Source organism: Eleginops maclovinus, chromosome 3 (assembly GCF_036324505.1).
Source record: "Eleginops maclovinus isolate JMC-PN-2008 ecotype Puerto Natales chromosome 3, JC_Emac_rtc_rv5, whole genome shotgun sequence".
NCBI lineage: Eukaryota > Metazoa > Chordata > Actinopteri > Perciformes > Eleginopidae > Eleginops > Eleginops maclovinus.
The window spans coordinates 900,349-922,779 of NC_086351.1; the positions used below are offsets into that span (position 1 = coordinate 900,349).

Sequence of the window (22,431 nt, forward strand, 5' to 3'; positions counted from 1 at the left end):
AGAAGAGAAGATATAGATGTATTCATGTATCTCTTCAACATGTTATTCATAATTATCCACATTAAAAAATCTGGAATTTTCTATGACTTTTTTTTAGACATTTTCCATTTAATTTCCTGAAAATATTCACAAACTTTTGGGACATTTTCATGTTTTTTGCTGGTATTTTATTTGACTGTATTTACATATTTTAGGATATTTTCCTGCATTTTATGCTGTTTCAGATTGTTCTTATTTAACCCCCTTTATACACTGATTTCTTATATTTCCCCTAATCATATACAGACTTTTCTCTCACGTTTATTTACAATATTTTTCCTGACATTTTCCCCAATCTTTAAACAGATTTTGCACAGAATCTTTGGTCATTTTTCAGATTCATTAAAGATATTATGCAGTAATGTTTTCACATTTGATCTGTTTCCTATATTTTCCTTACATTTTCTCGTCACATAGTTTTTATACCTCGTTGCCAATTATATTATATCTAATGTTTTATTAATTTAAGAACATACATGAAGGCTCTATTCATTAAAAGCATTTCCTTTGCACTGGATGACACAGAATACTTCAGATGTGTTTCTCTTACTTACAGTTCGCAGCGCTGTGCATCCTGGGATTTGTAGGCGGTTCTCTTCAGCAGGCGGCTCAGATGGCAGAGAGAGCGAAGATCAGAACCAGACAGAAAACAGCTTTAGAAACTTCTCTACGCTGCAGGAGAGAAGAGGAGACTCTTGTCTCGTTGCCCGAGCCCTTGTCCGTGTCGACTCTTCAATCTGTGGATTTAAGAGTTGTTTTGAATTGTCTTCTTCTCTTTTCCATTTCTGCTGTTTATTTAAATCTTATCTTATTCCTTACATTTATTGTTCATACTTTACTTAATTCTAATTGTTGTTTTTATTGTATGTATTTTTAAATATATCTGATGTCTCGTTTTGCATATTTGTAGTCAAAGTGTTTCTACATCTTATTTCTAAGCTGTGTTGTTTACTATATCCTCTAATATGTCTATGTTTTACATGCTTCTTCTTTTCTTTTAATGTGTGTGTGTGTGTGTGTGTGTGTGTGTGTGTGTGTGTGTGTGTGTGTGTGTGTGTGTGTGTGTGTGTGTGTGTGTGTTTTATATTCAACCCAGTTGCCATCATTTCTAAATCTGTTGAAAGTGTAAATGCCGTTTTATTTCCCGTGTCTCTTGTTCTGAATGGAGCTCAGCCTCAGTGATCAGCTGTCTGAACCTGCTCTATGGACAGTGTGCCATAATGCTCCCGTATTTCAACGCCTTCTCTGTGTGTGTTCATCTGATAAAGCCTCACCTTCAGTCAATTCAAAGTGTGTGCAACCAATCAGGGAAGAGAAGAGCCAGACCAAAGCAATGTGTTGATGAAGAGTACCTGTAGCCCACCCCATGGTGAGATTTACATGAACAGATAGATTCTTTATTGATCCCAAATTGGGAATTCTTGTGTTACAGGAGCAGCAGTGTGTTCAAAAACATTTGAAAGGCTGAATATAGACACGGTAAAAATCAAAAATCTAAACATTTACAGCAAATAATATAAAGTATAAATATATCTACAGCAGAAAATACATACGGCACAAATATTACACATTATAGAATTGTGGATGAATTAAAATGATCCATAAAAGGTGTTCTGCCCTCATTTAAGAGTCCCCCTTCTTCAATTAGACAGACAGATGACTCCCATCACACACTGGTCAGATTTGGTAGATTTATTCAAACTGACAGCATGCAAATGGGTGTAAAACTAAAATGAAGAAAGACATAAAATACACAATCAGCATAAAATATGTATATACTAAGATATCTAATACACACCCCCAAACATATGGCCTACAACTAGCCTAGAAAGCTTCTACAGTAACTAGCTGGATATATGAAATAGCATGTCAAAGATCAATAACACTTCGTTGATATTACAAAAATATACAGAAATAAACACATCATATATTTATACTAACAATATCCATCAAACATACTCACAAACGATGCTCCTATAAGTGATTTCAAAAGAGGTTTGAAATATCTCCAGCTGCTGCTCACACTACCATGCCAATACTGGTCTGACTGAAACAAGGGATTCAAGGTTCCTATAAGTGTCACACGACTACTACCATGAATTTCAATATAACTGCCCAAATGTTAAGCCCAACCCCAAAGCAAAGACTCCACCTAGTGGCAGTAGGAGGAAATAGCACACTAATTACTTCTAAAATAAACCCAGTCCAGCACAAAAGGCCCCAAAACAAAACGCAGCAACAGAAATATAGATTCATTCTCCAGAGTGGAGTTTATGTTATATAGAGACAGTATCTGAGAGGAATGAATAATGAGGTGCTCAAACTTCCAGGTAAAAGGCGCCGGGTTCAAGACTCAGTCTAAACAATGTTTGATTTTTATCTTATAATATATTCATACTTGCTATTATGTGGTTTATTAATGTTCCCGTGCTTTCAGTTCCCATCCAGCATTACATAGATTGTTCGAAACAATCTATGTAATGCAACTTGCGGCCCGTACTGCTGCACCTACACTTCCAAACACACCCGCATTGTAAGTGCTTGTGAATTTGTTGGAAGACCTAAGCTAACTCTTAAGAGAAAGCAAGAATTAAATTGGCAAGATGCAATGGAAACAGAAGCGTTTTCAGTTCACGACGGAAGATCTGCAGAGCTTCTGACGTCCTGATGTCAATGGGGAGCTCATTCCACCATTTAGGAGCCAGGATAACAGACTGGAGTGTTTCTGAGGGTCCCACTCGCAGAGGTGGAGCAGCAAGCCGATTGGCTGACGCAGAGCAAAGTGCACGTGATGGATTGTATGGTTTAACCAAGGCCTGGAAGTAGGAAGGGGCTGATCCCCTCACAGCTCGGTAGGCCAGTACCAGGGTCTGGAAGCGGGTGATGGACGCATTAATGCATCCCTTATAATAATGCAGTGATATACATCACTTTAAGTAGAACATGTCCGGCTTGGATAATTAGTACTTTTAAGATTCGGTGATAATCTTTATCATATTCTGTCTCTATATTCCATATCATCCATCTGGAGTGTCTTTTATGGATCATTTTAATTAACCCGGAATATCAATATTGTGTATTATTTGTGATACATCTACTTTTCTCAAAATGATCATCAGCTTCATAAATTAAAAACTAAAATCTCTGTCCTCCTCTTCAACAGTCCTGCAGTGCTTTCCGGTCTCTGGATTGCAGCGTCTGGTTGCTCGGCATGTCATCCCCTGCATGAACACATGAAGTGTGTGTTTGCTTTTCTCCCAGTTAGTGTGTTTGTCAGTAAAGCTATAGGAAGCAGGACCCCGACGAAGCAGCCTCTCCCTTCACGTCACTCAGAGGAACTTGTGAGTAGGAGTACCGGGAGAGAAGCAATCTGCGAGTCGCCCGCAGGCAGTGAGCCAGCAGTCGGATCAGCAGCAGAGAGGCCAGCGTCACCGTGATGATCAGCCATGTTTGTCTGCAGAGAGAGGGAGCTTTAGGTTTCTCTTTTTGAGGACTTTACTTCTCTTGACAGCACGTGGACGGCTGGACACTACTTCAGCTGTTTTACAGAGCTGAAGGACCAAAACCTTCTTTTGAATCTCCATCCGAACACCAACATCTGAGGAAAATCTCCACCCAATAAAGACAATCTAAAATGAATCCCCCCCAAAACTATTGTCCATAAACAGAAACCTACAAAAAATCGGAATGACTTCACCAATGACCTTCCTCCAATCACAATATCTCAAAACACAAACATTCAATCTAAAGCAGGGGGGTCCAAACTTGTTCCACTGAGGGCCACATGTAGAAAAACAGGGCCCCTCAGTAGAGGTGAGGTTTATCCAAATCAATCAAATGCAGGTAAATGATGCTCTGATCAGAAAGCAAAGGTTTCCTTTCTTTAGTTACTGGAAGTGTTGGCAGCTCCTCCCTTAACCCAGAAGCCTCAGACTGCTGATAATAAGGGGAAATGCGAAGGGTACATTTCACATGTGTTTCACAAATAAGTGATTGGGCTTTTTTTATCGACTAAGATTTGTTAGAAAAAGGTTTTCAACTTTATTCAACTGAATTTATTTGAAAAGGTTGGCTTATTACTCATGAATACTACTGTGTAATATCTGTTTACGTATACTTAAGTACAAGATATGAAAACGTTTCATGTGCGGGCCTTATTCCATTATCTTTTTAATTGGCTGAGGGTTGATTCAAAATGGACGGGCCGTAGTTTGGACCCTGATCTAAAACCCTCTGCCTCCAAGTGACAAATTCTCCCCAAAAATTGCACCTGAATGACCAAATCAAAGATCTTCTTCAAACAACAACATTTCTCCTTAAAAAAAGCACAAAATGACCCTCACTCTGTTAGGTACGGTTCGTGTCCGTACGCCTCCTCCTGTCGTCTCCGACCCGACTGAACCGCCTCTGTAGGTCCGAAGCAACGGGAACGATGAACGGAACAAATAGAAAGCAGAACATTAGAATAGATCGCACTGAAACGTTTTATAAACATCAGAAATATAGTGCCTTTATCAGGGGGGGGGTCTGAGGGCGATACTGTGCCGCTGATCTTGTATATAAGATATATCAGTTGGCTGATTTGGACAATTCTGGGGTGGTTTTGGGGGTTATTAGGGATGCTTAGTCAATTCCTGACATTTTCAGGATCAAACATGGCAGTTTTTACCAGAAAGGGGCATTTTTGTAGTCCCTGGGGGATTCATTTTGGGTCGCTTTAGGGGACTCTGGATGATATGGATCGGACAGATTGCTTATTTATTTGAAAGTAAATTGTCCCCAGTAGAGGTCATAATGTTCCTCTTGTGCTCTCTGTATCAAATGGTCACAGCACCACTCATGGTAGTCAGAATCAGCCCACAGAGAGAAAAGATATGGGCAGTTTAAAACTGTCATTTCTGATCCTGGAAATGTCAGAAATGCATTCAACATCCTCAGTAACCTCCAAAACCAACGGCCAACCAAAGATATTTTGAGGCTAACATCTGCAGGTTAGCATCCGGCAGCTTCTAGGTGCTGGGGACCCCTACTATGCATTTCTATCATCAAACTTTGGGGTCCTCCACATGTCCGGGTTCACTCTGCTGGCTCCTATTCTAGAAGGGGTAAAGGTACCTCTGCTGGATGTGCTGTTGTTGGCGGAGCCGCAGCTTCCTGTCTGCGGGTCACATGCACACTGCTCTTCACACTGACACTTCTCAGCACAGGACAGACCATAAAAACCTGCAGGGCAAACTGACCAGACACGTGTTAACGTTAATACACCTTCTCTTACTGTATCTGTTGAACAAACCCACAGAGTTGTAAAGGAAATCTAAAAAATACTGCATCGTGATCCAAAATCTACAGACATTCAGCGCCAAATAACAACATCTATACAATATTGACAAATCTTAAAGTCAAATGAAAACATCTGAAACAAAAAGCTTAACATTTCTAAATATATACTTCTTAATGACACAATGTCCCCCAAAAACACTCATCCTCCAAAGTACAACACATCTCCACAAAACAAATTCATCAAATCTCCCCAAAAAACGACCTCCCTATTACAGGGAGAGAGAGAGAGAGAGAGAGAGAGAGAGAGAGAGAGAGAGAGAGGGAGAGAGACAGCGATAGAGACAGAGAGAGAGACAGAGAGAGAGACAGAGAGAGAGGGAGAGAGAGACAGCGATAGAGACAGAGAGAGAGGGAGAGGGAGAGAGACAGCGATAGAGACAGAGAGAGACAGAGAGAGAGGGAGAGAGACAGAGAGACAGCGATAGAGACAGAGAGACAGCGATAGAGACAGAGAGAGACAGAGAGAGAGAGAGAGGGAGAGAGACAGCGATAGAGACAGAGAGAGAGACAGAGAGAGAGGGAGAGGGAGAGAGAGACAGAGAGAGAGGGAGAGAGACAGAGAGACAGCGATAGAGACAGAGAGAGAGGGAGAGAGACAGAGAGACAGCGATAGAGACAGAGAGACAGCGATAGAGACAGAGAGAGACAGAGAGAGAGACAGAGAGAGAGGGAGAGGGAGAGAGAGACAGAGAGAGAGGGAGAGAGACAGAGAGACAGCGATAGAGACAGAGAGAGACAGAGAGAGAGGGAGAGAGACAGAGAGACAGCGATAGAGACAGAGAGAGACAGAGAGACAGCGATAGAGACAGAGAGAGAGACAGAGAGAGAGGGAGAGGGAGAGAGAGACAGAGAGAGAGGGAGAGAGACAGAGAGACAGCGATAGAGACAGAGAGAGACAGAGAGAGAGGAGACAGAGACAGAGAGACAGAGAGAGAGAGACAGCGATAGAGACAGAGAGACAGCGATAGAGACAGAGAGAGACAGAGAGAGAGGGATGAGTGAGAGAGGATTACTTTTACTGCAGAGCTCTCCTCTCCATCCAGCAGCACACAGACAGCCATCTGTAACACAGGACACATACTCAGAGAAGTACTCAGAGGAGGGAGGAGTACTCAGATCTGGTGCTTGAGTAAAAGTAGAAGTACTCAGAAGAGGGAGGAGTACTCAGATCTGGTGCTTGAGTAAAAGTAGAAGTACTCAGAAGAGGGAGGAGTACTCAGATCTGGTGCTTGAGTAAAAGTAGAAGTACTCAGAAGAGGGAGGTGTACTCAGATCTGGTGCTTGAGTAAAAGTAGAAGTACTCAGAAGAGGGAGGAGTACTCAGATCTGGTGCTTGAGTAAAAGTAGAAGTACTCAGAGAAAGTAGAAGTACTTGTACTTGTAGCGACAGTAAAAGTAGTCAGAGTGCCTTTTTGCAGATTCCCATTCCCTTTAGTCTCCTCCTCCAGCTGCTCCACACTTACTGGCGGTGCAGACCCCGTGTGGGCCGCAGGCTGGGGGCCGACATAGCAGGGAGTCACAGGCGGGGCCCTGCCAGCCCTCCTCACAGCGGCAGCCTCCGTCCTCACAGTGTCCGTGTCCGCCGCAGTCTGCAGGCTGGCAGCGCGGCCGGTGAACACACAGCACGGTGGAGACGGGCCGAGCACAGCGCCACCTGCCGTCAGGCTTACTGAGGGGGGGGGGGGGGACAAAAAAACCTGAGCTCTTGCATAAATTGTCCTCGTCTTCCTTTGTCCTGTGCCAGCTCGACTTGTGTCGATTTAAAATGTTGAACTCTGTCCGGAGACGAGCATTTGCGCCACGTTCAAAACCACTTCTTACCACGTGTCCGGAGGGTAGCTGGCCAACGTGCCGTTAGCCACGAAGCTGGAAGAGCCTCCTCCATCCAGATTGATGGCGTTGATCACCCCGTTATTCTTCAGGAAGTCTGCCACCTCCCAGAGACTCATACTGCCAAACATCACCAAACACAAATCAGACTGTAGTTCACCTGCAGTAAATCCAGCAGCTACCCTGCAGTATACAAAGCCATTCAAACTAGCTGCACCTTTACCAGCTCTGAGAACACTTTAATGATCAATCATTATAAAACATATCAGAGATATTATTCTGAAATGGACCAATCAGACAATGACTACTTTTACTGTCACTACTTTAAGTACATTTAGAGGAGAGTACTTTCTACTTTCACTGGAGGAACATTTAGAATACTTTCACTGTGACAGAGTATTCCTACACTCTGGTACTTCTACTTTACTCAGTACAAGACCTGAGTACTTCTACTTTACTCAAGTACAAGACCTGAGTACTTCTACTTTACTCAAGTACAAGATCTGAGTACTTCTACTTACTCAAGTACAAGATCTGAGTACTTCTACTTTACTAAAGTACAAGATCTGAGTACTTCTACTTTACTCAAGTACAAGATCTGAGTACTTCTACTTTACTAAAGTACAAGATCTGAGTACTTCTACTTTACTCAAGTACAAGACCTGAGTACTTCTACTTTACTCAAGTACAAGATCTGAGTACTTCTACTTTACTCAAGTACAAGATCTGAGTACTTCTACTTTACTCAAGTACAAGACCTGAGTACTTCTACTTTACTCAAGTACAAGATCTGAGTACTTCTACTTTACTAAAGTACAAGATCTGAGTACTTCTACTTTACTAAAGTACAAGATCTGAGTACTTCTACTTTACTCAAGTACAAGACCTGAGTACTTCTACTTTACTCAAGTACAAGACCTGAGTACTTCTACTTTACTCAAGTACAAGGTCTGAGTACTTCTACTTTACTCAAGTACCAGATCTGAGTACTTCTACTTTACTAAAGTACAAGGTCTGAGTACTTCTACTCAAGTACCAGATCTGAGTACTTCTACTTTACTCAAGTACCAGATCTGAGTACTTCTACTTTACTCAAGTACAAGATCTGAGTACTTCTACTTTACTCAAGTACAAGATCTGAGTACTTCTACTTTACTCAAGTACAAGACCTGAGTACTTCTACTTTACTCAAGTACAAGACCTGAGTACTTCTACTTTACTCAAGTACAAGACCTGAGTACTTCTACTTTATTCAAGTACAGACCTGAGTACTCCTCCCTCCTCTGGTTATGAAGGACTGAGACTGAATCTCCTCCCTCTCTCCTCAGTGAAAGTCCACCTATCAAAATATACTTAAGGTTCGAAAAGTGGAATTAATAAATATGCAGCTTGGTCATTTACAGAATTATATATTAGACGTGAAGGTATTCTGATGTGATGATGTGTCGCAGCTGGTGAAGGTGGCCCTCATTGATATTACTTGATATACTGCTGCTGAAATCCTAACCTATACTTATACGTCCATGTTTAATTATTGGTGGACTTCTTGTACGTGTCTCTGTATGAGTACAGGATAAGTGGGTGTATATAGTACTTGAGTAAATGTACTTGATTACAGTCCAGCTCTGGCTCTAATACACACAGGATCGATGTGAAGAAGTGTTACCCTCTTTTGTGGGTCTGTCCGTCCACGTGAAACAGGACCACGTTGCCGTTGACGTCGTGACCGACCGCCGTCCTCGCTGAGCGCACGTCCACAAAATCTCCAAACAGCTCTGTCCGAATATAAAACATGTTTCTTTCAGGTTCAAAACTTCAACAGATGATATACCTGGCTGGAGGGAAAACATGTGACATCTGTGTGAGTGTCTTTCGCTCTCAGACAAGTTGCTACCAAAGCTTTGACTTTTAGTGGATGCTTTTCTTCTGCTTTACCAATGTCGACTATCTCGTCGCACTCGGCCTTCAGACTCTGGTTGATGTAAACCTCTCCGTTCCTTAGCAACCACACCACGCCGCTGACCAGCTGCTCGAACGGGTTGGACTGATCCAGAACATCCTCCTGAGACAGATACCTGAAGGGACGCTTAGTTAGAATGACACGCCGCTGGGACGCCCTGTATCAGTTTGAGTCTACGGTATATTTAGAATATATTCGCTGCTCGGCCCCGGTGATTATACCTGCAGAACACAGGTGTTGCTGGTTTGGATTCAGGGATTTGCTAGTTAGTCAGCATTGATGTTAGACTTCCATGAATCCTCATATCATCTTTCATTTCTCGCAGAGGTTAATGAATAGTGGTGAGGAAAAAGTGTTTTTTTGACAATTCAAACTGGCGGAACTTAGAGCCTTTAAACTGGAAGTGGGCCAATGGCCGTGGCTACATAAGGTGGGTAATTGTTTTACCCAAGCCTCTAGGAAGGGCGGCGGATATGCAATCCAATTTACGTAGTGTCCAAATGGCAGTACTAAACCTTCCGTGTTAGTCCGTGACATCATTGGGCCCAAACATACTTTTTTCCCATTGACTAACATTGGGAAAGAGACGTCTGTAACTCAGCGTATAGTTTAATTTACCCAGACAGATCACTTCTCCAGCCCGTTTTAATCATAAGGGTCTCAAAGTTCTAGAATGCGCTTTAATCTGCGCTCTTTATACATCCATGGGCCTCATAAGGGTAATGCTTACCCGAACACCAGGGTGCCATCCTTCCGGATGCCAAACTGAGCATTCTGCACCCCCCTGCTGTCCCTCACCATCCAGCCGTCGCTCACCACGTTGCCCAAGCACTCGTCGGAAGTGATGTTGAAGAAGCCGGCGTTCTGGGCGTACAAACACCCGGCAGGCGCCACCGTCTCCTCCACCGTCACCCTGGGGCTCTTCTCACAGCCGCCCGGCCCGCCCGGCTCCAACACTGACAGCGTCCTCAGCGGGTCTCGAACCACCGTCACGTGACCTGGAGACGGAGGAGAGGAGTGAACGAGCTGGTGTCACCAGGTTACATGATACAGGATTACGTAATCAGGATACAAAAAACAACTGTACTCCCTTACAGTTACATAAAGAAAGAGGTAATCAGATTACTGTAAACAAAGACATAAACAGGGATTACTTGCGGGAAAACAATCAATCAACAAAGATCTATATTACAGACGCACTGCATGAATGTTGAGGTAATCCAAAAGTGACGGAAGGTAATCAGATTACATTACTTTTACATTGTGATACTTAGCTTATATTGTACACGTTTTGTGTGACTGTCTGTCCTGTTCGTTTATGACATTTTGGGACCATGTTGCAAACAACTGTTCATATTTTGCATGTTTTTTTCAGCATGGATGTATAAAGAGAACTGTGCAAAATATGGCCAAAATTGCCAATAAGATCCTACATTTCCAAAGCCTTTTGTTTTAGGATATAACTTCAAGAGGCTTCTCTACCATGCTTCATATAGTTACCACATTTCAGACTTTCATGTGAAACCACAACGAGGAGCTCAATTTCAGCAATTTAGTAGGGACCGTTGTAGGGCCTTTTCAATTTTCATCTTTCCTGAACATTTTTCCAAATAAAATCAGCTTTAGAAGCACGTAAAGGCCCCATGACCGCGATTTAATTTGGGTTTAAAATAGTAATAACAAATCCGTCCATTTTAGTAATAGACAAGAGCAGCGCTACGTCACAGCCCGGCCAAATGCGGGCCCCGCCCACTATCTGGTGAAGACAAAGATTTGGCGCGAAGCAGAAGAGGTATCTTCATCCTGCCTGACGCTGAGCATCACTGCAGCCTCCAGCACTGACCGTAGACCCAGCGGGAGTTCACGGCGCCGCCTGGCATGTCGGATATGAACACGCTGGACTGGGCCACTGGGAGTGTGTTCTGGCTACTGGACGGCCAGGTCTCAAACGTCTTTGTACCGTACGTCACGGATTGGCAGTCCCTCACGTGGCGATGGGAGTGGGTGGGACCATGGCCCTTGGCGTATGGCAGCAGAACGTCTACATCTGTGGAGACGCTGTGGAGAGAAATTCATGCTATGTTTTATTAGCATTCAGTTAGCATAGCATTAGCTGTCTGGATGATTCTTTTCCGGGATTCAGTTCGCGTCGGTCAGTTCGCCAAGAAGAATGGTTCGTTCGCTCCGTCGCGTTTCCAGTACAACGTCATTCAGCGGGGACTCATGGAATGCACGGCTCTCAGCTCCTCGTTCGCAAACGATCGTGGAAACAGTCAACACAACACCGTAGTTCAAGGCAAATACATAGCTGCAACTTCATGGTTATGTGTACTTTTAGACAACACACCAGTGGCTAATGTGTGTATTCACCTTGACATGTATTGAGGGTAAATGGAGTAGACTACGACTATCAGCTAATTCATTATTTTCATTTGTTTTGTTCTCTCTCAGAAAAGGCCACTAAATAAAGAAATAAAGACCCAATATGCCAACAAACATATTTAAAAGCTTGGCAGAAAGATTATATTGATGAAAAGGTTTGAAGTCCCCATTTGGCCTACCAGGCTAGCGCGACAGTAAAGCCATAATCACTCTGGGGCTGGACTACCAGCCAAGAGTGACTGACTGAACGAGAACGACGAGAGAGGAATACACGAGAATAATTCCTGTCTCTCAGTGGCTAGACTCAGACTCAACAAACAACAGCATAGGATTGGCACAGCGACTAGTCCGTGGGAGGACGAACGAACGAGAGGAAGGTGAATCGACGAATCAGGTCAGTTCGTTCGTTTCAAAGAGTCGTTCGTTCGAACTGATCGTTGCCGAACGACCCATCTGTATTCTATAGTCCTTCAACCTGTAGATCTGAAGGGCCTTTACCCTTTCAAATAAAATCAGCACAAATACTCTTTGATGATATATTTTCAGGATAAATCCCACCGTAACTTATGTTAGAGTAAAGTAGCTAACATCTCACCGTGCCTTTGTGATTCCCAGCTGCCAAACCTGGAGACCAGTCAGCACCATCAGGAGCCGCCAGCGCTGGAGCGAGGCTGAACTTGTTGCCATATTTTTGGGATTCTAAAACCAGGGACACACACTGACTGAATGCCTACTTAAACACACTGTGAAGACACGTCCTGTCCGGATTAACCAGTTTAACATCTCTACATGCCTTCCACATTCCTCAATGGGGACAGGCAGGGACATAATAGGTGGAAGGAATCTAAGAATATACACATATGAATATGTAGGAGACTGAGTACACTGACACTGCTGACTGCAATTAAATGTATTACTTCAAAACAATTGGCATGACTGTATCAGGTTAGTTGAGAGCAATATTATTACGTTTAAATAAAATATATGTTCAACTTAAAATTATTGCTTTGAACTAACGTAATACCTCCTATATACAGAGCATCTAGTGAGCAGTGTAGGGAGCGGTGCCTTGCTTATGGACACCTTGGTAGCTCTTGGTCATTTGAGGACCGTTGGCCTCTGTTGGCTATTGACTTCACCAACACCATATTTTCTAATTGAAAGCATCCTGTTGGAGCTTAATACATGTATCTATATGATTTAATGTTTAAACATTTAGTTTGTTTATTATAAATGCACCTTTTTATTCAAGTTCATGGAAGTAGTTTTTTTAATGCTTTTATTTTGAAGGCTGCTTTGGGCACGGGGTGATTGGGATATTGGTGGTGGTGGGATTATCACCAGAATGGCACATAGGTTTTTACCAAGGTTACAGGAAAGCCATAGGACAGGAATAAATAGGGAACCTGTTCTCTGTACTTTTGTTTTATGATATTGGATCATTGGAAACACACTCTGCCTGAACGTGGATCATTTGGATGAATTCACTGACTGGTGCCTCAGCGGCCGATTTATTTTGAGTTAATTTTCTGATTTATTTCCCTATGATTTCGGCCGATGACACATCCTAAAATGTGTTTGTAATTTGTTTTGTAGTTCTGGGCCCGATGACGTCACGGGTTGACACGGAAGTTGTAGAAGCGCCTTGTGTGCGCACGGAATGTTTTGAACGAGACACACGGGTGAAAGTTGAAGGGGAAACATGGCTGCAGGAATCAGTGCTAAACATGGATTATTGAGCAGGAAAACGTCGCTTTTTCTCACTGTTCACAGACAGATCTCAGCCAGCAGTGTTTGTCTCCACAGAGCGGAGACCAGCGCGGAAAAAACAGCTCAAATCAACGAGAAGATCTGCCTGGACCTGGTCAGGTGGGTCTGACAGCACCTGATGCTAACAACACAACTAAAGCTAATCTACATTTATAGATTACATCACAGATGGGTCTGACGACACTCACTGCACTTCAGGACAATTTTTAAAATACTTTACTTGAGTATTTCCATATATCCATCCAGTATCTACATGTATCTAACCCCTTTAGTTTCTTTACAGATCTGATTAATATAATCAACCCTTAAATCAGACTGTAGTTCACCTGCAGTAAATCCAGCAGCTACCCTGCAGTATACAAAGCCATTCAAACTAGCTGCACCTTTACCAGCTCTGAGAACACTTTAATGATCAATCATTATAAAACATATCAGAGATATTATTCTGAAATGGACCAATCAGACAATGACTACTTTTACTGTCGCTACTTTAAGTACATTTAGAGGAGAGTACTTTCTACTTTCACTGGAGGAACATTTAGAATACTTTTACTGTGACAGAGTATTCCTACACTCTGGTACTTCTACTTTACTCAAGTACAAGACCTGAGTACTTCTACTTTACTCAGTACAAGATCTGAGTACTTCTACTTTACTCAAGTACAAGACCTGAGTACTTCTACTTTACTCAAGAACAAGACCTGAGTACTTCTACTTTACTCAGTACAAGACCTGAGTACTTCTACTTTACTCAAGTACAAGACCTGAGTACTTCTACTTTACTCAAGTACAAGATCTGAGTACTTCTACTTTACTCAAGTACAAGATCTGAGTACTTCTACTTTACTCAAGTACAAGACCTGAGTACTTCTACTTTACTCAAGTACAAGACCTGAGTACTTCTACTTTACTCAAGAACAAGACCTGAGTACTTCTACTTTACTCAAGTACAAGACCTGAGTACTTCTACTTTACTCAAGTACAAGATCTGAGTACTTCTACTTTACTCAATTACAAGACCTGAGTACTTCTACTTTACTCAAGTACAAGACCTGAGTACTTCTACTTTACTCAAGAACAAGACCTGAGTACTTCTACTTTACTCAAGTACAAGACCTGAGTACTTCTACTTTACTCAAGTACAAGACCTGAGTACTTCTACTTTACTCAAGTACAGACCTGAGTACTTCTACTTTACTCAAGTACAGACCTGAGTACTTCTACTTTTACTCAATTACAGACCTGAGTACTCCTCCCTCCCTCTGGTTATGAAGGACTGAGACTGAATCTCCTCCCTCTCTCCTCAGGTCTAGAGACTATGACGGCTTCGTGTCCTCGCTGCTGCTCCCGGAGGAGGCGCGGCGCTCCTCTCTGGCTCTGAGAGCCTTCAATGTGGAGCTGGCTCAGGCAGGTAGTCCAACAGCAGCCAGGAGAGAATACTCACAGTACTGCTGATATTACTGCATAATCTACATCAGTGGAAATAAATTGCAATCCCTAATCTTTCTACGTACCCCCTGCAATTCCCTTAAGTACCCCTATGGGGCCCCGTATCCCCAGTTATGAACCACTGATCTACATTACTACTGCACGTGTTACTGTATATACTACATTATTACTGAGACTACTGCTCGTGTTACTGTATATACTACATTGTTACTGAGACTACTGCACGTATTACTGTATATACTACATTATTACTGAGACTACTGCTCGTGTTACTGTATATACTACATTGTTACTGAGACTACTGCTCGTGTTACTGTATATACTACATTATTACTGAGACTACTGCACGTGTTACTGTATATACTACATTATTACTGAGACTACTGCACGTATTACTGTATATACTACATTATTACTGAGACTACTGCACGTGTTACTGTATATACTACATTATTACTGAGACTACTGCACGTATTACTGTATATACTACATTATTACTGAGACTACTGCTCGTGTTACTGTATATACTACATAACTACTTACAATACTGCACTCATATGTGTATTAAACTTTCCAAAATATAAGTACTTATGTTGTGTAACGGCCCATGTCAGAATCAAATATACGAAATGACTGGATTGTGATTATTGATGCATTCATGTGTTCATCACAGCTGGTAAAGGTGCGGCTGATTTAAATTCATTACATTTCTTTATTCCTTTTCAATAAGCTCGTCAAAGATTGAGGATTTTATTTAGTTTTGTTCTCCACCAGGTGAAGGACTCCGTTTCCCAGAAGTCCATTGGTCTGATGCGGATGCAGTTCTGGAGGACAGCGATCGAGGAAATCTACAGAGACGATCCCCCGAACCAGCCCGTCAGCGCTGAGCTGTGGAGGGTAAATAAATAAGATGAAATAAATAGATATATTCCGGAATTCTTTTCAGAATTTTGACATATTCCTGAATTTGGGTTTTTCTCTGAATTGAAAATCTGTTCTCAGTATTTTGACTTTTTCTCAAAATGTTTATATTTTTTCAGATATTTGATTTTTATTCTGAAGTTTGACTTTTTTTGGAATTGTCTTTTTTTTCTCAGAGCTTTAATATGTTTCTGAATCTAGAGCGGTGGAGGGTTCTCATTTTGACCTTTTTCCTCAGAATTTAAATCTTAAACTTGAAATATTTTAACCTTTTAAAACATCTCCAAGAATTCTGACTTTTGTCTGGCCATATTTGAATGTTCTTTTTGCGATCTGAACAAGAGCATTTTTTTGTGTGAGTCTTGGATTCAATTCTAAATTCAGAGAAAAAGTGAAACATAGAAAACGTGAACATTCAGTTTAAATCCATTTTCTCAGAAATTGATTTTTTTACGGAGTTTTACTTTCTTCTTTGAATTAAGATTTATTTTAGAATATCGATTTTTTTTTTTCTCTGAATTGTAATCTTTTGCCAAGGGGCGGGACATATCAAGCAGTGGACCGGTCACAACAGGATTGGCCATCCAACCAATCAGAGCAGACTTTGCTCTGGGTTCAGACAGAGGATGAAAAGAGGTGCTGCAGCACAGGCAGTATGAGAAACATACAGAGCCTTTTGAACATTAAAGCACGGAGACATGTAGAGCCACTTGGACATGAGCAGAATAGTGCCCCTTTAAATCAAAAGGATGAGGGCCACCAGATGAAAACAATGTGATCTGAATTATGGAGGGTTTTTTTGGTGTGGGGTTTAAGTCGAAAATAAGAATTCTTATTTTCTTATAAATCTCAGAATGTTTGACTAATAAGAACCTGAACATAAGAAGCGTTGCACCCCTTTAAATGATTTTGAATATGTCTCGCAGGCTGTGAGGAAACACTGCCTGACAAAGAGGTGGCTGCTGAGGATCATCACAGAGAGAGTAAGTCTCTCACTTCCAGATGAGAGGTTTATTGCTTTTGTTCAAAATGTCCTTTCCTGGTTTTCGAAGCTGCTTTACATCAAGTGACGTCATTTTCTGCACTCATCAGACTGTTCCTTTATTTGCATTTCCCCACTTTGTCATTATTTACACATGTTTATCTGATGGTAATCTGATGCTTGTGTCCCTTTAACTGGTTTTATAACAATAAATACAGAATAAGTTTCGACAATGATTGAATCTGTGTTTGAGCAGGAGAAGGATCTGGATGACCGAGCCTACAGGAATCTGCAGGAGCTGGAGAAATACTCCGAGAACACGCAGTCCTCTTTAATATACCTGCTGCTGGAGTGCTTAGGTAAGGACAGGTGATACATACCTGTGCATTGCAGTACACATGCTACCATACCATTTAGTATGCTAAAAAGAGATTCAGTTTCCCAGTCTCTGTGGCTCTAAAACTGACATCCAGAGAAAAGTTTGGTCTCATTTTGAACCAGAGCATGTCCAGATTAATTCCATACCTGATTTGTGATTATCCACTCATGTTTTGCACAATGCAAGATGAATAAATACCAGTTTGTTGTCTTCTTTGCTGACATCTTTACTGTAAGGGACAATAGAGCGGTGCAGGTGTGACGACACAGAAGTGCGTCTCCCCTGTTCCCTGCACAAAGATCCAATGAGATTTTCCACACTGATTAACAACCGCCGTTTTTTAAATTCACCAGTGGGGTATTGACTGACGTAGCATAGAACACAAATCTCTTCAGCTTGTGTTAACCACAGACCGTATTTCAGGATAACAACCAAAAACACAATCAGAAAACCTTCCTTTTAGGTGAGGGGACAGGAAGTAAGGAAAGCTAATTTCCAGGTTTTCTGACTCATTCCTGCACCTGTCGATTGAGATACTCTTCTATGGTTATGAAGAGAAAGGGAGACACACGTGTTTTTTTCTTCAGGGGTAACAAACGTTCATGCAGACCACGCGGCAAGTCACATCGGGAAAGCTCAGGGAATCGTGACGTGTTTGAGAGCGACTCCTCATCACAGCGGCCGGAGGAAAGTCTACCTCCCCATGGACATCTGCATGCTGGTGAGTCACCGTGATGTGAACACTGTTAGACAGGTAAAGGCAGACTTGGCATATAGATGTCAAGGAAAAGAGCCACAACAGAAAGCCAGTTATATCACAAATTCGATGGTTTTGATATCTTTTCATCCTCAAGGACTTCTGAAGGTACTGACCACATTTGAAGTCTATTGGATTTAGGCGGAGGAGTCTGTGAAGTACGGAGCTGGAAAATAGCACACTAAATGAAAAATGACCGACTTCCTGTTGGATTTATGGACCTCCTCCAAAAGGCTTTTTTGTATGTCTCTACATGATACATATACCTATGAAATGTCACACCTGTAGGGGAAGTTTAAAGTTGGGGGCTTTTACTTTAAAAGGTGTTGAGGGGGCGTGGCTTACCTAAGCAAATTGTCCGCCAAGCCAAAGCAAGTTCATTCATCCATTTGATTAACTTCTTATCCTGAAGGTCTTAAGAATATGACCAAGTTGTTATTGAGAAATAATACTTGAGATATTTGGGTTCAATCCGTTCCATGTTTTAACTCCGATTATCGATAGACTGCGATTCAGAGGTTGCTGTGTAGAGCGTTCTCACAAAGGGTTGGTTTGACTGGTTGAGTGCGTGCTGACTTTCATTGGAATTGTTTTGAGAGAACTGGGATTTTAGCCTCTGCAGACCATTTACATGCACTAAAACCTATAGAACACACTGCAGGAGAGGGAAAACTCCAGAAAGCCCCTTTAACGAGGAGAGAGGAAGAGCTTTTTCTGGTTTACGTGCAGACAGGATGGGGAAGGTCAGGGGGAATAATGACGGTGTTCGTCACCCTGCAGGTTTCGGATGTAGAACTCACCTCTCACCTTTTTAAAGAGATTCCTCCTTCAGCTCTCATTCCATTATTACCTGTGTCATTCAGTCAACACTCGGGCTCTTTCTCCCGGGAAAATTGCTCTTAGACAGAAAATCTCCAGTGTTTTTGCTCCCTTGTTAGAGAACAGTAAAAAGGTCGGATCAGTCATCGCTGCAGATCTGATGAAATGTAATCCCATGTGCTGAACGTTTCGACATTTACGAGGAAACTCAGGAAACGTATTTTACCCTGCCCCTGGTTATTAAGAAGAAGCAGCCTGCACATTTATTTAAAAATGTTCTCATTAATGCTCACAACTCTATATTAGGTATAAAACGTACTCTCAGAATAAACTTCTTTATTTCCTCACACATCCAAAAGTAAACCTAACCCTGATTACTGTGTCAGTTTCACTTCATTCTATTGTATGCATCAAGGTTTCCTAAATTTAAATTTGAATTATGAACCGAAATCACAATTTAAATCTGAACAATTTCCTAATTATTAAAGCCCTAAAAAGGTGGATATTCTCTGGCATTTAAATGGCAAATGAACAAGATAATAGTCTGAAATGTAGGAGAATAAAACGAATAATCTCTGAGATTATAAAGTCATAATCCCTCTTCCGGCTTCATATTTATTTATCCATTTCTAATTTGACCCACAACCGTCCTTGTAGGCTTTAATAAACATTGTCTTTTATTTAATCTGTATTCCTGCAGCACGGAGCGTCTCAGGAGGACTTTATCCGCGGCAGCCGAGAGCAAAACATCCGGGACGTCGCGTACGACATCGCCAGTCAGGCTCACGTACATCTACAACACGTACGTACCACCCTCCGTGTTTCAACCGTAGGACAACTCATAGGTGAAAGTATAGGTGATGTAACGGAAAGAATAACTAAAAAACCCTTATGAATTCATAATCATAATTGTATTTAAAGGGCTTTCTCAATCTCAGACACAAAGGGCTTTCAGAAGAGTAACAGAAAGAGGAATATGAACCAGAACATCTTCGGAGCAGATTTATCAAACAGCACCGAGTCCTTACATACAGATTACATTGTACTTTTTTAAAAAATCAAACCAAACGTATTAAAAGTGCAAAAGTATGCTAATACAATGACACCTAAACAAGCAGAATGTATTATTTTTATGACAATCAAATTCAAATAAAACAAGAAAAAGTGAGATTTAATTTACCCCTTCTGTACTCTCTCTGTCGCTACCATATTCAAAGGTATGACAGAGTCTGTATGCAAACCATAAAACTCTCTTCTGTGTTTTTTTGTGCTTTTTCCTCCAGGCGCGATCGTTTAGTCACAACGTCCCGGAAGCTGCACATCTGGCCTTCCTGCAGACGGTGAGTCTCAAAACACCAGTTTATGCAAAAAATTATAGATAAAAAAGCTTCTGTCTGGGTTGTTTGGTTCCCTGTACTTGGTGGGAACCAAGTAAAACCAGAGTGAAGTATTTTGGGGATTAATGAAAGACTTTTACTTCTGAATGGATCTGAAATACGAAATCCCTGCACCACTCTATTTCAGTTAACCCAATTCACACTCAAGGTATTTCTTCTTCTGTGGTGTTGTGTGCTGCAGGTGGTGTTGGAGGACTACCTGCAGAGAGTGCGGAGGGCAGATTTTGATATTTTCAACCCGAGTCTGAAGAAGAGAAACCCCCTCCTCCCCATACAGCTGTACCTCCGCTCCTGGAAGAAGTCCTACTGACATCAGTCCTCCTTTTCCCCCTCTTCCCCCTCCTGCAGGAAACACCTCACACACTTTGTTCAATAAATATATTCTTGAAGACAAATTTTACGAGAATAATTCAATTTCCTAACTGCTTGTCAGAGTTTTGAACAGGTGCTTTATGCAGGCTTAATGAGAGACAATACAGGTACATTGGTAACACGTTTTTACTCTGTTAAACTATTCAAAATATAGTATAAAAAAACATGTTTCCTATAAAAAATTGCGTTATTATTCTAAATAAATGTTTTTCTAGAATATACAAAAAACAATCAAATGCTGAGGAATCATTTATTGAAGCACAACATCAGAAACCTTATTAGATGGTATTGTATCAGTACTGATTTATTAGAAAAAAGTCAAATCCATTTATTTTTTTACACTCAAAAACTAAAATATACTGGAATAAAAAGTACAATATTATTATCTTAGAAGTAGTGGAGCACTAGTATAAAGCTGCGGAAAGTGGAATACCCAGGTAAAGTAAAAGTACATTGAAATAGTGGTTAGGTACAGGACCTGATCCACTGTTTAATACCAGGTGAGCCAAAGGTTTCCATGCTAACAGAGCAGCTATAAAATACCGGGAACACGTTAGACCGGGCTGTGAGTCCTCAGGTGAGTGAGAGAAACTTCGATAAATATTCATATAAAGCCGATTTAAAAAAGAGAAAGTTAGTATATTGACATTCAGAGTGATTATTTATATGTTCTGAAAGATGTGTCTTAATATTAGCTTGTTTTAAGGTGTTAATATTGACGTAAAGCTTCGGGTCAAAGTTTAACCGTTGGTCAGATAACGGTTATTGAGTTCAGCTAGCAGCCTCTTCACTGTCAGTTTACTTGGATAATGGTTTTATTTTACAGTGGAAAGAGTTACTGACACCGGGTTTTTATATTTCTACAGAACTTGAAGTGCTTGTAAGTAATTGTATTTTCTATGAATCCTCGGAGCCGTCAGTAATTGTTGGAGTTTAACGGTTAGCCGTTAGCCTTATATACTTGCTTATATATTATATTTTCTGCAAGGATCGCAACAGAAGTTTTCAATTTGGTGTTTTGCTGACAGAAGAGCCGTCATCTGACATAAACGAGTCTGAAATACTAAGCATGAACTAAAGTGATGAAAATGTTCTGTTTCTGAAGGTAGCTAAACAACAAGGACGTGCTGTGCACATCAGGCTCTCCTCCCGCTGTGAGCTGGACATTGATCACAGGTACAGTGTGCTCTGTGAACCTGAGGGCTTCTACATACAGCCTGAGGTGAGTCCCTGCTACTGCTCTGATGAAACACATGAGCATTAACACACATGTAGCTGCACCCACAATCAGGACGCAGATAAACCTTTAACTTCTGCATCTGGTTTCCAGCATGAAGAATCTGACTCACCGTATGGACCAAACGACCCTCCGACATTTGAAGTTTTCCTGACGACGAGAACAGAGAGAGTGGTTTTGAGGGTCCAGGACGAAGATGGAAGCCTAGTCTGGAAACGGCGCGTGTTACTGGAAGGTACAGACTCCAGAGATGGGCTGGATTTACAATAGAAAGTTTAGCTTTGATTTTTCCATCTCAGGTCAAATCTTCTGCAACTAGAGTTCTCTGTATGCAAACAGTAGTAAAGGCTGGAGCTTGTTGTGGAGTTGCAGTCTTCAGCTTCTCCCGGTTAGAATACCTTCAGTGTTCTGGGAATGTTGAGGAGTATAAATAGATGTTATCTGCTGCAGACTGAACGGGTTATTTCATTTCTGTTCAACTATACAGTATTTAAGGGATTTCACATCAAAGTACTTTCCTTGTTCATCTTCCAGATCCAAGACAGGAAATGTCCCAGAGAATTGTCTCAGCAGAGGACAGGATCCCAGTAGAGGACAGGATCCCAGTAGAGGACAGGATCCCAGCAGAGGACAGGATCCCAGTAGAGGACAGGATCCCAGCAGAGGACAGGATCCCAGCAGAGGACAGGATCCCAGCAGAGGACAGGATCCCAGTAGAGGACAGGATCCCAGTAGAGGACAGGATCCCAGTAGAGGACAGGATCCCAGTAGAGGACAGGATCCCAGCAGAGTGGCTG

General features: G+C 41.7%; 2 protein-coding genes across 6 annotated transcripts; one reads left to right on the plus strand and one right to left on the minus strand.

Moving 5' to 3' along the window:
- Window positions 1–1,373: 1,373 nt before the first annotated feature.
- LOC134862271 (N-acetylglucosamine-1-phosphodiester alpha-N-acetylglucosaminidase-like) lies at window positions 1,374–12,303 on the minus strand. Its single transcript, XM_063880093.1, has 11 exons — window positions 12,147–12,303; window positions 11,013–11,227; window positions 9,900–10,167; window positions 9,145–9,284; window positions 8,876–8,984; window positions 7,201–7,329; window positions 6,843–7,048; window positions 6,393–6,440; window positions 5,155–5,274; window positions 4,383–4,446; window positions 1,374–3,493 (listed from the first exon to the last, which is right to left on the minus strand). The coding sequence occupies exons 1-11, from the start codon at window positions 12,236–12,238 to the stop codon at window positions 3,322–3,324; spliced, it is 1,563 nt and encodes a 520-aa protein (XP_063736163.1). The 5' UTR covers window positions 12,239–12,303; the 3' UTR covers window positions 1,374–3,321.
- Window positions 11,031–20,420, plus strand: ndufaf6 (NADH:ubiquinone oxidoreductase complex assembly factor 6). 5 transcript variants are annotated; one of them, XM_063880141.1, is made up of 10 exons: window positions 11,031–11,945; window positions 12,167–12,419; window positions 13,358–13,420; window positions 15,545–15,667; window positions 16,618–16,674; window positions 16,930–17,032; window positions 17,640–17,773; window positions 19,329–19,430; window positions 19,912–19,968; window positions 20,207–20,420. In XM_063880141.1, exons 2-10 carry the CDS (start codon window positions 12,360–12,362, stop codon window positions 20,333–20,335), a joined length of 828 nt encoding a protein of 275 aa, XP_063736211.1. In that variant the 5' UTR covers window positions 11,031–11,945; window positions 12,167–12,359; the 3' UTR covers window positions 20,336–20,420. The 5 variants fall into 5 exon arrangements, with proteins under 5 accessions (XP_063736211.1, XP_063736210.1, XP_063736213.1 ...); XM_063880140.1 differs by lacking the exon at window positions 11,031–11,945 and adding an exon at window positions 14,629–14,728 and having other exon boundaries at window positions 12,100–12,419; XM_063880143.1 differs by lacking the exon at window positions 11,031–11,945 and adding an exon at window positions 14,629–14,732 and having other exon boundaries at window positions 12,108–12,496.
- The last annotated feature ends 2,011 nt before the right edge of the window (window positions 20,421–22,431 follow it).